The 15,975-nt window shown below is 43.6% G+C and overlaps 1 protein-coding gene across 1 annotated transcript; it reads right to left on the bottom strand.

Moving 5' to 3' along the window:
• Window positions 1-586: 586 nt before the first annotated feature.
• Window positions 587-13,677, bottom strand: LOC135553968 (fibulin-7-like). Its single transcript, XM_064985943.1, has 8 exons — window positions 13,612-13,677; window positions 7,354-7,504; window positions 6,696-6,866; window positions 5,824-5,949; window positions 1,849-2,031; window positions 1,598-1,735; window positions 1,056-1,191; window positions 587-950 (listed from the first exon to the last, which is right to left on the bottom strand). The coding sequence occupies exons 1-8, from the start codon at window positions 13,675-13,677 to the stop codon at window positions 587-589; spliced, it is 1,335 nt and encodes a 444-aa protein (XP_064842015.1).
• Between the last annotated feature and the right edge of the window lie 2,298 nt (window positions 13,678-15,975).

The raw sequence follows: 15,975 nt of genomic DNA, 5'->3' as shown, positions 1-15,975 counted from the left end.
CTTACAGATATTGATTGTCATATGTTGGATGTAAAACAATAAAACCAGTTAAGGAGCTCGTATTTACAAGCCCAGCACTCTCTCACTCTCTCTGCTACAGTGAGGAAACATTCAATCTCCACCACAAGTGGCCGTTTTCTAATTTTCATGTCTTTGACCCCTTGTCCCCATCCCTAATTTTGCACACCCCTAAACCTTAACTGAACCCTTCCCTTTCTGTCATTAGAATTGATACAACTCTACCAAATGCATCCGTTCCTGCCTTACCTGTATGTCTCGACTCAACTTAGACTCCCTCTTCCCCTCCTTTTAGTCCCCCTTTGATCCTTAGGAATTAGTGCCTCAACCCTCTCTACCCCACTCCCAGCCCCCTAGCCACTGCCCCACTCCAAAACTCTTACCACAGTACCCTTTCACGCACCCCTCTGCCAACGGCCCTTCGTCCAAACTCTTATTTAAACTATTGTCTCCTTGAAATCCTCTCCATACCCACCCCCCATTTCACCATATCCACTTTCTTCCCTCCATTCTCCATCCAACTCCAGCTGGGTTCCCTCAACTCACACCCCTCCCTTTCTCTCTCCCTCTAGAACTCGTACTGGGAGATGAACATGGTGATCTTGGTGATGTACCACCCCAGCTGGACCCCTTTCTCCAGCTCAGTCATCTCCACCTCTGCCTCCAGTGTAGCAGGGCCTTGCACCGGGCTCCCCAGCACCAGCTGGCCTGTCTGTCGGTCTGACCGCTGCACCGTGAAGTGGCGTCGGGCCTGCCCGCGGCCCAGCAGGGAAAAACACAGTGTGTCGCCCATGAGGCGGAGGGTCGACACATGGAACATGGTGCGTGGTGCTGACAGGTTGGATACGACAGACAGGTAGTGGTGGGAGATGGAGTTAGGGGCCTGAGAGCACACCTTGTTGTCCACAGAGCAGGGGTTACACTCACAACACCTGGGGAACGGGGAAGGATATAGGCATTAAGAAGGATTATTGCAAGAGACTGATAAAAATAGTTATCAAATATTTTCTTGATGAACTATAAGAGGAGGTATTCACAGGGGTGAGGTTTTGCTGTAGGTGGCGTTTTGTATGCGGGAGCAGTCCACACGTACACACTGGAACCCTCCGTAGGTGTTTATACACATCTGGTCCCGGGTGCAGTTATTCAGTCTGGTGGCACACTCATCTACATCTACAGGCCAGGGAGAGAGAGGGAGAATAATATGTGTAAAAGTGAGGGACAGATAAAGAGACGGAGAGAAAATAGAGCGAGACAGAGAAATAACTGATTTATTGTAATTGTCTACAAAAACAAACATTTATTCAGACCTGATGTATGGTTTGTTTAATTATTCAGCCAGTGGATAACAGAATTGCATGGAATTACAGATACAATGGATAGGAAATAATAGGAAACATTCATTATCCTTCAGCCAAATGATCTTCTTTCTCGTTGTGGTAGACTATTCAAATGTTTAGTATTCATCTGGCATAACTGGCATGTTTTGAGCCAAAGGATTTGATGGTGTGTGTGAGTGTCTGTGTTCAGCGCTGCGGGAGCATTTGAGACTTTGGTACAGCGTGTGGTCTCCTTTCACCTTTGCAGTTGTGTCCGTCGCAGGTGACATTGTATCCAGCAGGACAGTTACAGCGGTAGCCTCCAGGGGTGTTAACACAGGCATGTAAACACAGCCGGCCAGCCTGACCCATGTGGAACAACTCACACTCATCAATGTCTGAAAGACACACACACAGTTAAAATTGCCATTGATGTCAGTTACAGTATATAACATTACAGACTGTGTGTCTTTTGATGTTACCATAGCAATGGTAGCTGTTTGCAGTATACCTTTGCAAGTGGTGCCGTCACGCCCAGAGATGGTGTATCCGGGGTCACAGGTGCAGTGGGTGGTGCCCTGGACATGCGCACAGTAAGATGGATGGAGAAACGGACAAACAGTCACAGCCGGGGGAGAGATGGCAGCAGCCACAGAGGAGGTGGCAGACGAGGTGTTCATCATGGTGACAAAGACTGGAGGAAAAAGAAAGAGGGAGAAAAAGAGAGAGGAATGAGGAGAAGCGTGAAATTAAGGTTGATTCTCATTGATATGGCGGTTTCTGACTGCAGTCTGAGGGCATGGCCATCTAAACATCTCCATCTTCAAATTGGTACAGTGCAGTTAATTTATTTATAAAACACTATGGTTACCATGTGAACCAAGAGTAACTAACAAATTAACTATTGGTTCACAGGGTAACCAGTGTTTGGACCAGTGTTGTGTTTGAGACCACCTAAAGCGAGATCAATTCATGACCAAGATAGGAGCAAATCTCGTCCGAGTCAAGACCAAGACTGGAGGGGGACAAGGGGTACGAGACCGAGTCAAGACCAAGACCGGAGGGGGACAAGGGGTACGAGACTGAGTCAAGACCAAGACCGGGGGGGACAAGGGGTACGAGACCGAGTCAAGACCAAGATCAGAGGGGGACAAGGGGTACGAGACCGAGTCAAGACCAAGACCAGAGGGGGACAAGGGGTACGAGACCGAGTCAAGACCAAGACCGGAGGGGGACAAGGGGTACGAGACCGAGTCAAGACCAAGACCGGAGGGGGACAAGGGGTACGAGACTAGGCCAAGACCAAGACCGGAGGGGGACAAGGGGTACGAGACCGATTCAAGACCAAGACCGGAGGGGGACAAGGGGTACGAGACTAGGCCAAGACCAAGACCGGAGGGGGACAAGGCGTACGAGACTAGGCCAAGACCAAGACCGGAGGGGGACAAGGGGTACGAGACCGAGTCAAGACCAAGATTGTAATTTTGTCAATCGCCACCATAATAACAGTTCAAAATGTCCAGTATTTCTGTGATGATATTTCAGAACAACATATGGATTCTTTAGACATTCAGAATGGTGAAGAAAATGCTGGCTGAGGGAAAATAGAGCCACTCTACAAATGATTACTAACCCAAACACAGTGGGGAAGAATTGATCTTATGTAGCTTCAGAGAAGGGCTAATGGATTTATAAAATAACTATTAGAACAATAATAATATTATTTTCAATGGCGTCCTGATTTAAATCACTTCAGTTTTTGTTGGAAAGGAAAGGGTTAATACTGAAGAGAAAAAAGATCCAATCAGGATGTTTCTTTGTTGTTCTCTGGGGAGATAAATCTAGCTAGCTAAATCAACCATTGGGTAGGCCATCAGAAGCTAGATAACTAGCTACACAATAGTAGTTTTCCTATCTTTAAAAAAAATCTAGTTTGTAGCGGCTGCAGCAGGTGTTATAGAAGAGGATGTTGTTACTAATTTGTTAGCTTCTCCCTTTTCAAGAATAACTTCTTGAGTAAGTTTAAATTTATCCTCATCTACTGAGTGGAACTGTGTTTATTTTATTTCAGCTCGCTTGCCGTTGTTAGCCATCTCTTTGAAAATAACTTGTGTGTGAAACGTTGTTGCATTTAAACTTTACGTCAACTGTTACTTTGCGTGCTAAACGTGAAATGTTTTTTTTGCAATGGAAAGTAATATTTGTACATTTCGATTAAGAAATGCTGAGCCTAATGGTTGTCTTTTAGTATTCTTATGATTGGAACCCACTGTCTTACTATGTCAGTGGGTACACTCACATTTTGCAAAAAAAATCTCAAATGGTCTGCCCAGCAAAGGAAAATATCTTATGTTTTCAGTTTATTAGAATTGCACTCTAAATCACACCCCTTTTAAAAAATAGAAAAACAAAAAGGTGACGTTCTAGGTCCACAACAATGTGACGTTCTAGGTCCACAACAATGTGACGTTCTAGGTCCACAACAATGTGACGTTCTAGGTCCACAACAATGTGACGTTCTAGGTCCACAACAATGTGACGTTCTAGGTCCACAACAATGTGACGTTCTAGGTTCAATGTGACGTTCTAGGTCCACAACAATGTGACGTTCTAGGTCCACAACAATGTGACGTTCTAGGTCCACAACAATGTGACGTTCTAGGTCCACAACAATGTGACGTTCTAGGTCCACAACAATGTGACGTTCTAGGTCCACAACAATGTGACGTTCTAGGTCCACAACAATGTGACGTTCTAGGTCCACAACAATGCTTAAACCACATCAGGAGACCCTTTTGGAGGTCTGAAAATATAAATGAGTATTTTTGTAATAATAAGGTATTATTTTTCTGTTTTTGCTCAATCTGATTGGGTGGTTCTGGCTCCCCAGTGGGTAGGCCCGTGTCCACCCAGGCCCACCTATGCCTACGCCACTGATGCAAACAGGGCATGATAACTGAATTCCCTTCTGACTTTGGACCAGACCTTTTTAATACCTTGTTTGCATACCCATTGTTGCCTTAGTTAGCATTTACTGGTAGATCTCATACATTGAAAAGGAATTCCCAACTACCCTACTGGCTATCAATGTCATTTTTCTGTGAGCTGCTCTATGCCAAAAAAACAGTTGAGAGCTGTGCACTCTTGCTGCTTGCAGATGACATTCTGCTGAAACTAGGCTGTGTGTGCTGCGCACATGTGAATATACAGCTCACTGCAAAATGATCAGTTTCTCTGCTTTTTACTATTTATTAGGTATGTGTTAATTTATTTTTAAATTTATAAAATTATAAAAAATTTAATTTGTTATTTTATTCTATAAACTGACAAGATTTCCCCCAAATAAAAATAGTCATCATTTAGAGGATTTATTTGCAGAAAATGTCAAAATAACAAAAATGATAGTGTTGTCAGACCTCAAATAATGCAAAGAAAATAAGTTCATATTCATTTTTAAACACAATACTAATGTTTTAACTTCGGAAGAGTTCAGAAATCAATATTTCATATAATAATATGGAATACACCTTATTTTCAATCACAGCTTTCATGCATCTTGGCATGCTCTCCACCAGTCTTTCACATTGAAATTCAAGCAGCTTGGCTTTGTTTGGTGGCTTGTGACCATCCTGCTTCCTCTTGATCACATTTCAGAGGTTTTCAATGGGGTTCAGGGAGATTGGCCCTGTCCATGACAAGGTCTTGATCTGGTGATCCTCCATCTACACCTTGATTGACCTGGCTGCGTGGCATGAAAGCTGTGAGGTGGGCTGACGGTCTCGAGTACTACAACACCTGTTTTAGACTGACTTGCAACTTATGTTAGGTTACATGAAACCTTTTTTTAAATGAAATTAAACCGTCATGCAACACTGTAGTTTCCCAACATATCCTGACCTCAGTGTTCACATCCATTGCACCATGCAGCCCTCTATCAGTGGGCTGTGTGTGAGTGGGATGATAGACTTATAGAAGGCTCCCACACAGTGCAAGCAGTGTTAGTCATGGTCAAAGTCCATCCAAATCCCCATTACTCTGTGTGTGGCTCTCACCTACAGCAGTTTACTGTACACATGGGGGAGAAATGAAACAAACAGACAAAGAGAAACAAAACCAAACTGGCCCTTATTGAGGCGCAGGCTCTGCCTGGAGCCCTGAGTGTGTATGATAGCCCAGCCAGCTAGAACAAGTGAGAGGGAGTGGACCTGGGTCTCCCTCGGTGTCTGGCCCTTGTGTGTTGTTGCTACTAGTTAGCCATAGCATAGAGATATATATAGGTCTGTAAGTTCTGGTTCCAGTTTATAATCACAATAAGGCACCTCAAGGGTTTTGTTGTATATGGCCAATATACCACTGCTAAGGGATGAGTCCAGGCACTTCACGTTGTGCATAAGAACAGCCGTGCATAAGAACAGCCCTTAACCATGATATACTAGCCAATATACCACACCCCTTTGGGCCTTATTGCTTAAGCATCTCTACCTACATGTTGGCACAGGGCTCTGCCAGGTGGCTCCGGCCCAGGCTTTGGTACACGTGCAGGAGAACTGGTTCATCTCATCCACACACGTCCCCCAATTCAGACAGGGAGAAGAGGCACACTCATTTATGTCTGAGGAAAGACAGGAGGAGTAAGGGATTAGTCAAGAGAGGAGAATGAAGTAATATTAGCCCTGATGTAAATGTTGGCTCGCTAACTCGCTGACAAGCACAGGTGGAACCTTATAGCTCTGATGCATGAACCAAAAGAGAAAAGCTCCTTCTCTCTGTATGTGTGTGTGTGTGTGTGTGTGCGTGCATGCACACACTTGCGTGCGTGAGCATGAATGTGCGTGTGAGTACTCGACCTAACTGGAGCGAAAGGGATGGCCTGACTTTTAGTCTCAGAACGTCTTTGAAGCGTTATCTAAATGTTAGCGAGCTGTCAAGACAGAGGGCTGCTATCACTATGTGTCACAGTCACTGGATTCAATAACCCATTCTGGATGGCCATGAAAATACATAAAAAGGAAATGTGATAATGAAACGCATATGGATGCAAGCCACCTTATCTAGATAAATGTTAGTAATATGCATGAAGTTTAAAATGAGGGAAAGAGAGATAAATAAAAAATATGGGGCACAAAGTGGATGGTGACAAGGACGTGAGAGAGATGATAGGGAAGATAAATAGATGAGTGACGGGACAGAGAAGAGGAAAGGAGAAGATAAGGGGGGGGGACACCTGACAGGAGCCAGAGAAGTAGATGGTAGTTGACAAAATATAGTGATATCACGTCAGATATGTGTTAATCTCACTAATGGTTAAGGTGTGGATTAGGGGTAGGGTAATCTGTAGCAGATGGTAGGGTTACTCACTGCTGCAGGTGGGCTGCTGGCCGCTCCAGGTGAGGCTCTCCTGACACATCCTGCTCTCTGCTCCCACCAACTCATAACCCGCATCACACAGGAAGTGAACCTCGTGACCTGGGTTCTGCGCCTTCCCCAACTTCCTGCTGTTGGCAGGCGTGTCCAGCTTTAGACAGGTATCTGTAAAGCGGTGGGGGGCGGTTGGTAGGGGGACATAAGCCAAGACTTAACTCTCCAGCCATAGGTCCATAGGAGCTCAATTTAACATTTCTACCTACCGCTAACCACCAAATGTCAAATTACATACCAGTAGTAGCAAAGGAATAACAATCCACCAGAGTTAACATTTTTAGAACGCAGCGTGACGCTGCTAATAGCAGTTTTACCAGGACGACTCGGTCCGGCTGTGCTGTGTGTAGGCCTACACAACTTACTGAATCACGATTGGTTCTCGTTCATGAGGTTGACAACAATAGCAGAAACATTAGTAATACAAACCTTCACATTCTTGCAACTGGTGTTTTTTGGATTATAAAATAAAAAGCAGCAGGCCTACTAAAAGCCATTTTAGGCATTTCAGTGTACTTAAAAAGAACATGAAGAAATCTAATTTAAGCATGTTGCATGTTGCGTCTTTGACTGATGTTTGGGCTGTGTGCAGACTTACCATTGTTTACTTTGCCAGACTGTTTGGTGTTCTGTAGCAAGTTGAATTTCTTCCTCAGGGTGCGGAGGCTCTGAAGGTATGCAGCCTGGGTCGACAGCAGCTTCTGGACCTGCTTTAGGGAGCTCTGCATGTCCTGCCTGCTGAGACAGTCCTACAGGGACAGGGCATGGTAAGCAGGTGAACACTTTTTTGTCCAACAGAAACAGGGGAAGCCAGGGGCAGTGGAACAGTTAAAGAGGGCTATACAGGGATAACTTGACAAGAGAGTCATCCCCAAAAGGCAATTCATTTGCAGAGTTACTGTATTTTAAAAAGCCGTAATTTAGGAAGATCTTAACTGCATTTTAGCAAAGGGGCAGGTTACAAACATGGGTTTGTAAGATCCATTAAAACATTGAGGAGCATGCAAGCTTATTTTTCCTATACTGACATAGGCAATGAATGTTCTCTGTGTAGCCTAGTGAAATGCAGTTACAGTTGATAGATGACTGCCTAATTTAAACTCAAGTCAGGGACCATGAGACACAGGTGACTTAGTCAGAGGATGGAGGCAGAACTAACTCTTACATTAGCTTCCTAGAATTTGACATCACACAGTTGTACAGACCACATTCTGTAACGTCTGCTTCCAACTCCCACTCTCAAACACGTAGATCCCCTGAACGCAGCTCACTTTCCAGCTCACACTCTCAGACACATAAAGCCCCTGAACGCAGCTCAGGTTCCAGATGCCAATCACCTAAATTCTGATCATCTGTTCACACACCTGTATGTCATTATCCTACACTATTTAGGTCTTTGCACCCCATCATTGTGAGGTATTGTTTGTTTTGTGACACACTTCTATTGGGAGCTCTGGTTTTCCCAAACTTTAATGCTCCTGTGTATGATAGTTTTTTTCCTGCCTCACTAACGATGCCTTTTGTCTATTCCCTGCCTGTACTTTATCGGATTTCCTGTTATCAACCTACTGCCTGATCTCCCGGATGAAGTTACTAGCCTGTTCCCTGCCTGTCCTGTTGCCTTAGGACCCCCTGTGTATGACCACCTGCTTGCCCCTGGACCCAGCTACCTGCCTTCTCCTGTGGTCCTTTACAAATAAACACCTGCTGCGCCCTGCGCTTGAAACCAGCTCTTTGTCTTCCATCGTGTTCATTACACATACACTGCAAAGGCAAATGTCCTCGCAACTTAATCACTGGACAGAACAGAGAAATGACCTCACCAACAACAACAAGTTAATGTACATTGGCTTGAGTTATGAATGATAAACTAGCAGCTGGTGAGCCACATGAAGTGGTTTGTTACTGCATTTAGAAAGTATTCGAGGGGTTTTCCTAAGATAGTACTGAAAGGTAAAGAATGTAGTGTACAGTACATAACAGTTGCTAAAACGGTCACTGGTCTGAGTTTATGGGGAGACCAGAGGAGAGACATCAGAGTAGACATATCTGCTTCAACACTACATCAGCACTCAGATGGTCATGTTTTTAATCTCACTGTCCACAGTAGGCAGCCTAGTCAATGTGGTTAATGGTGACTGTATCAATTGAGCGGCGACATCATCCCCCTGGTTGTCTGCCCTACATGTTAACCAAGAGTTCTGAGCACGCATGGGCATCTCAACAACCCCTACCACCAGTGTTGGTAGGCTTTTGCCTTTGTGCAAAGTGTGTTGTTCTCTAGTGGTAGTAGTTTTATGTTTTGGAGGTTGCGTGCTTATGCCCCTGGTGGTGTTACTTGATGGTGCTAGAGAGAAGTCCTGTAGGCCTCCTGTACGGTCTAAAGGGGTTGCTGTGAAACACTAAAGACACACTCCATGAGAGAAAGAGTGGCTCCAATCCTATTTGGACTCATTCTCATAACAGATTCCCATCACACTAAACCCCCTTCTATTCTGTCTTTTCTCATATCCCAGCCTATCTCTGCTGTTCTATCTCTTCAGCCCAGAAGTGTGTGGAAGTTCTGACAGTCAGTGGAATGATCTCCTTGGAGGCAGAAAGAATTGTTGCTTGCTCATAGCGTCCATTGTTTGATGCAGGGGTGGGTGTACTGTAGGTTGGAGAGGCTGTTTGGGTTCAGATGGTGTGGCATAAACACCCAGAGGGTAAACATCACCTGTGTATGAGGCACAGCCTCTCCTCCCATTGGCTGAGAAAATCAGGGAGTGTAAGTAGTATATTTTCCCTAAACTTCAACTCTCTCCCGACTCCTCCTCTCTGTCCGCTCATGGATGTTTTCAGAAAGCCAATTAGTGTTTTCATCTGGCAGAAGTTATGTAAGAAAAGTAAATATTTGGTCATCCTGTGAAAACACCTGGCTGATTGAAACTGGAGCAGGGAGCTATTCTGCTGGAGCGACATCAGTCAGGACAGAGGGAGGGAGGGAGGGAGGGAGGAAGGGAAGGAGGGAGGGAGGGAGGGAGGGAGGGAAAGGCTGCTGTTTGTGTGCCCCAGCGATAATGTCCTTTTTCTGCCTCCGCTGCAAAACATTTCATGCATTTGCATTTCATGTGTCTGTGACATTATCTTGGTGTGCCTAGGTAACATACCTATAGTCTCCTTCAGTAAGTTCTGAGCTGCTCTTTGAATCGAGAGGTGTGCAGTGCAATGATGAAGGCCAAAGTAGCATGGTGATCTAATCCAAGGATTCTAGATTGTTCTAAGTGAATTCTGTGATGCAGAATGTTTTTGCATAACAGTAAAAGTGTCCTGTAGCTAATAATACTCTGGCTGACCTTGTTCAATTATGTAATCACTGCATGGCTTCAGTTCAGTGTGAGTTGTGCCATGACAAGAACAAGCCAAAGATCACTAATGAGACCTGAACAGACTCCTCATACACACAGCTCATTACCACACAGTACGTCATGATCTTAACCAAACGTGGACAAAAACTTGAGTCCCAATTTGACATTCCACATTAATTTCTAACTGAACAACAGAGAGTACAGCATAGCACACACACACACACACACACACACACACACACACACACACACACACACACACACACACACACACACACACACACACACACACACACACACACACACACACACACACACACACACACACACACACACACACACACACACACACACACACACACACACACACACACCAGCCTGCTGTAATATAGACCCTTGCCCTTTGACAAGGTAGATAGGTTTAGCAGTTTTGTGTTGAAATACGTCAGAGGTGTTCATAGGTCTATTCATAGTGATGGGCCTCTCGGTGTGTGAACATGCATCAAGGGGCCTTAGTAATTGTTTGTGCAGCTTGCCTGGGAATTGAGGTTGACCAAACACCAATTCTATCAATGGGTATCTGTCCATGTCATGATGCATGGATAATGACCTTATAGCTGGACATGCAGGCTCCTGACTTTGACAAGAGATTGTCACTTCAGCTTGATGCGTTTGGACCTTCAACAACACCCAGACATCAATGCTGCATTGCTCAGTGTTAGATGTTGAAATAAAGCCTGTCCATGAAAAGAGCATTCAGACAACCTTTCTCTCAGGTCTATTTTCTCAGTTGTTAATCTTGTGTGATATTTACCCACAGTCTTTTCAGGTCATTACAGATAATGGCAAGAATTTTAACTATGTCCCGAGGATACTGTATATTTGATCATTACAGTTTTTTTTGATTGCTAAACGACAGTGGGCACAACTGGAGTCACATGTGCAAAACTCTAACTACAGTCTGCACTACCAACAGTCACCTGAGCTAAACAGTTTACATCACCTGCAAAACTCATTCCAAGCAACACAACTCTTAACACATGGCTCAAAACACGCTCAGTGCAGCCAAACACTATGCACAACCCTCACTGAGATAACACACACTGTCACTCAGAACACACTGAGAGTAAAAACACTAGCATCAAACACCAATACAGAAAATACAAACTTTTCATCTTTACAGTTTGAACAATTTCAGTGACTTCATACAAAGTAATATTTTCTTCAAAGAAAAGAGTGACATTCTTTCACATGATTTATTAAATTTTTTAGAACATAACAATTCTTTAAGGTAAATGAAAATTAGCAGTTTGCTTCAATAGTCTGTAGTAATTTACGGAATTACAGTAATGAGAAAAAAAAGGTACAAACTAAAAGTACATTATTTGTTTGTAATTCGAACAAATAATTGAGGGGCTAATCCTGCCTCTCTCTAGCATCAGGCCACAGGTTTTCTTCAACATCACATCTAATGTTTTCTCTTGCCATGCACCTGGGGAAGAACCTTCTGGAGTGCCTTATCCATCCCTGGCAGTCCTCTGGACTCATGTCCTCACATCCGGCACGCATGGCTTCCAAAAGAGACATTTGGTCATGTGGGTGGTGACCAAACACTTTCCACCTCCAGACAGAGAAAAACTCCTCTATTGGGTTGAGGAAGGGTGAATATGCAAGTACAAAACCATAAATCTGTGATGTGCTGCAAACCAATCTGTGACAGCTGCAGAGTGGTGAAAAGCAACGTTATCGCAAACTATGACAAAAACTTGGGGGTTTCTTACTGGCTCCCCCTGTTCTGCTGGCACTAGCTGAGCATAGAGCTGTTCTAGGAAAGCTATAAGCCTTTCTGTGTTGTATGGGCCAATGAGTGGTGTGTTGAGAAGCAAACCATCATTGGCCATTGCAGCACACATGGTGATATTTCCCCCCCTTTGGCCTGGAACCTCCACAGTGGCCCTTTGACCTATAACATTCCTTCCTCTGCGCCGTGTTTTGGCAAGGTTAAATCCAGCTTCATTGGTAAATACAAATGAATGTGGTCTTTCCAGTGCTTCCACCTCCATTACTCTATGAAAAACAGTAAGTGCACAGTTTTACTGTAGAAATGCAAGTGTTTTTTTTTTACTGTAACTATTTTTTATAGCTGTGTACGTAACCTCAGATGTCTTACCTGGACATATTGGTATCTTTGCTCTTTTACCCGTTCACTGTTTCTCTCGAACGGTACAGTGTATAAACTGTTTCATTGTAACTTGGTGTTTCTTTAGGACTCGACCAATAGTTGTTGTGCTGACAGAATTAACATTTTCAAATATATCATTATCAGCCAGCACTCTATCTTGAATCTCCCGCAGTTTTATTGCATTGCTGACAACAACCATGTCAACAATAGCATTTTCCTGCGCATCTGAAAAATATTTTTCCTCTTCCCGCTGTTGGGGGCAGCCTTTGGGTCCTGTTGTAAAAATATATTTTACAGTCAAACTTACTGTAATATATATCTGTGTAAATATTCTATAATTGCAATACAAAATACATTCCTGTAATGTTTTCATTTACTGTAAGGATGTAACTCTCACCTGTTTGTATGATGGAAAATTCGCATTACAGATGCCACTGTGGATCTTTGCAGATTGGGTTGCACCCTCAACCCTGCCTCTCTCAATGAGAGACCATGGTTCACGACATGGCCTATAAGTGTAGCCCTTATTTCATCTGAAATAACAGCTCTTTGTCTTCTTTGTCTTCCTCCACGCATCCGCCCTCTCCCTGCCACCCTTCTCCCTCCACGAACCCATCTTCCTTGTTCCATTTCCAAAATGAGTCTTTCTGAGCTCTACCTATATATACTGTAATATGTGTGTGTGTTCACTAACAAGTCTAAAACAAGACACCTGCTTAGCCTTTCAGCTGAAATTGCAATCGGCTGAAATCTATTCCGTTTTGAATGTGTGGTTCACAGTTTTGACAGCAGTGTGTTAGCATTTGAACAAAGTGCTGTAAATCCACAGTGTTGTGCAGGTTGTGGTTAAAGTCATGGGATAAGTGTGTAGAGTTTTGAAAACTGTGTTCAAGCAATGAAAAATGAACTAGAGTTTGGTACACATGAACTGCTGCTGTGCAGACTGTAGTTAGAGTTTTGCACATGTGACTCCAGTTGTGTCCACTGTCGTTTAGCAATCGAAAAAAACTGTAATTGGTCTGGAAATGTTTTCTGAGTTTATTACATTAATGGACTACCTAAACACATCAGAAACCACAATAGCCTACATTGAATCATAACACACTCAATGAGATTATAATTGTAACCCATGATCATATCAAATACAGTAATTTACTTAGATTTTACATATCACTCTGTGATATGTAGTGTGATTACGTGCTTTTAAATCAGTTACATTTTTGTTTGGACCAAGCAGCTGTGCAAAATAAAACCAAGGAACACCATATGTTGTCTCTTAATAGTGGCCAAGGTGCCCTCATGACACTGACAACCGCAGGACACACACCTGCCCAAATGCAGCGGGGATTGGACAAAGACACAGGAACACAATGACAGTGTGCATCCAAATCATTTTCCGTTAATCCTGTACTGCGAATACACTCAGTCCCGAAGCACTCTGGGTTGGATATCTTCTTGGTACAGTGAATTTCCAGTGTGTAAAATGCGCTTATAAGCACCTCAGTGGTATTTGTGAGAAATGCTATTAATTAATTCACATGTCAGACAAGATGCCAAAGCGAAACTTTATGGAATGTAGGGTTTACTCTTTGAGAACTAATCAGGTTATGGGACTAGAAGACCTGTTGACCACATTTGACAAAATAACCATTGCGTAGGCATGTGTATTTATTTTTGGAAGGCACATGGCAAATTTCCTCCCTCATATGAAAGCCTCTCAGATGTGGAATTTGTAAACTGAAGAGAAAAACAAATTTATCAGGAAGCTTGGATGGATTGAGGCAAGCTCCACTGGGCAGTGGGCACTGTGGGAAGGTAACAAGAAGGGTGATGTGAGACACAACTCATACAGGTTGCATCTTCTCATGATTTACGAGGAAATGTAAACCCATCTTTCATTAGGGAAATAACTATGTAACACAGGAATTACATATAACCTACTTGAGCAGCACACATTTTGTTGAATTAACTCAGCCTTGTGCTTATTACCAGGTAATTACAGTAGCCTAATGGACAATGAGTCTTTGTTTCAATGTGTTTTTCTGTTATCTTGAATGGCAGATATCCTGAGAGAAAAAGCGTACTGTTGAATAAGCATAGAAAGTGGGGAAGGTGTGCCCTCTGCAGGGAGTAAGTGTCCATCACCTTGCCATCATCTAATTCAATGGTTATGTTCTCATCTACCCAGCAGAACACACCTAACACCATCACTACCATGGAAGTATAGCTACGGTTAGTTGTTCTGTCGTACCCCCAGCCTGGTGAACATTCTCATATCATAAAAACATTCTCATGCCATAATCAGATCCAGATAGTAAATCACCAACTGCTGAAGCATCAGGAGTCCTGTTTCATTCCCCACGCTGGGGCCATCACAGACCTGTCAGTGAGTTAGATCTGATTCCACCTGTAGCTCTCCTCCCTCTCAACCACCCACCCACGTAGTATAGACCCAATGTGACTGCACTGAACTCTACTGCATTTACTGACCTCTACTTTACTGCTCCTTTCTTTTCTGCTTGCTCAGCTATAGTTCTCTCCCACTGTCCATTATGATACACATGTATCCCTTCTGCATTCCATTCTATTCCAGGGCTTGTGGTTCTGCATCACTCATCACAGGGACCTCTGCACCCATCCTCTTGGGTTAAAGCTCTGTCTCTTTCACGACTCATTGACATGATGGTCTCAAATCCCCCAGGACAGCACTGAAGACAACAGTCACACAACAGTAACTTCCCCACTACCACCCACCCACCTACTCCCCCATGTGCAGTACCCCATCCTACTGTAAGCCCTTCACTAGGCCCAGGATGTGATATAAGCATCACCCCCATGTCTGAATCTCTGTCCTACTCACTGAGGTGACTCGGCGCTACTACAGTACCTTCCCTAATCCTAGTAGGTGATGTCACTATGAGAGGATAATGGGATGAGAGCCGCATGTAGAATCGATAGCTCATGACCAGTGGGTGGTTCGTGACTGATTGGTGCCTCACTGCATGGGGGTCTCACTCCACAATGTCTGTTCTTTTATATCTTTGAGAATTTAATAGAGAAACACGAGATGGCTCTCAATACTGTGAGATCCTTCTGTAACAAGAAGCAGAACAGTACAGCTAGTTGAGGTTCTGTTGAAACTGGTTCCCCAATACACACCCCCTACCCCCTGTCCTTCAGTTTCTGTGGGGAACATACACATACAGTATGAACCCTCAAATTAAGTCACAGAGTCTTGAGAAGACTCATGTTTGGAGGGATTTATTGTGAAATGTCATTTTTGGTCACATTTATGCATATTATTTGCTACTGATGGTCAAGACATTTGATGTTTTTGTGTGTTGTGCAGCGGGGTGTAGTTAGTAAAGTTGGGGTTTTGATGTGATGATGGAGAATGATTGGGCATCAGAACTCAGAACTTCTGTTCAGCAGATGTTTCATGGTTTCACTGTGGTGATTATATTGTCTTTTTGACTTTGTGGGATCTACTGCTGTAGTAGACCACTATGTAATAAAGGATTCCTGAAAAGATGGGTGAGATTTCTCCTCATGGTGTGTGAGCATCCCTGATTATTGAAACTTCTCTCGTTCTCTAGTTGTACTGTTTGCAGAGATTAGTTGTATAGAGCTGGCATAGGAAAACCTCGGATTATTTGGTCTCTCTCACAGTGTTACCCACTATTGCATAAAG

The sequence above is a fragment of the Oncorhynchus masou genome, chromosome 2 (genome assembly GCF_036934945.1).
Source record: "Oncorhynchus masou masou isolate Uvic2021 chromosome 2, UVic_Omas_1.1, whole genome shotgun sequence".
Lineage (NCBI taxonomy): Eukaryota > Metazoa > Chordata > Actinopteri > Salmoniformes > Salmonidae > Oncorhynchus > Oncorhynchus masou.
Note: the sequence above shows the minus strand (reverse complement) of the source record. Positions and strands in the feature narration are given on the sequence as shown.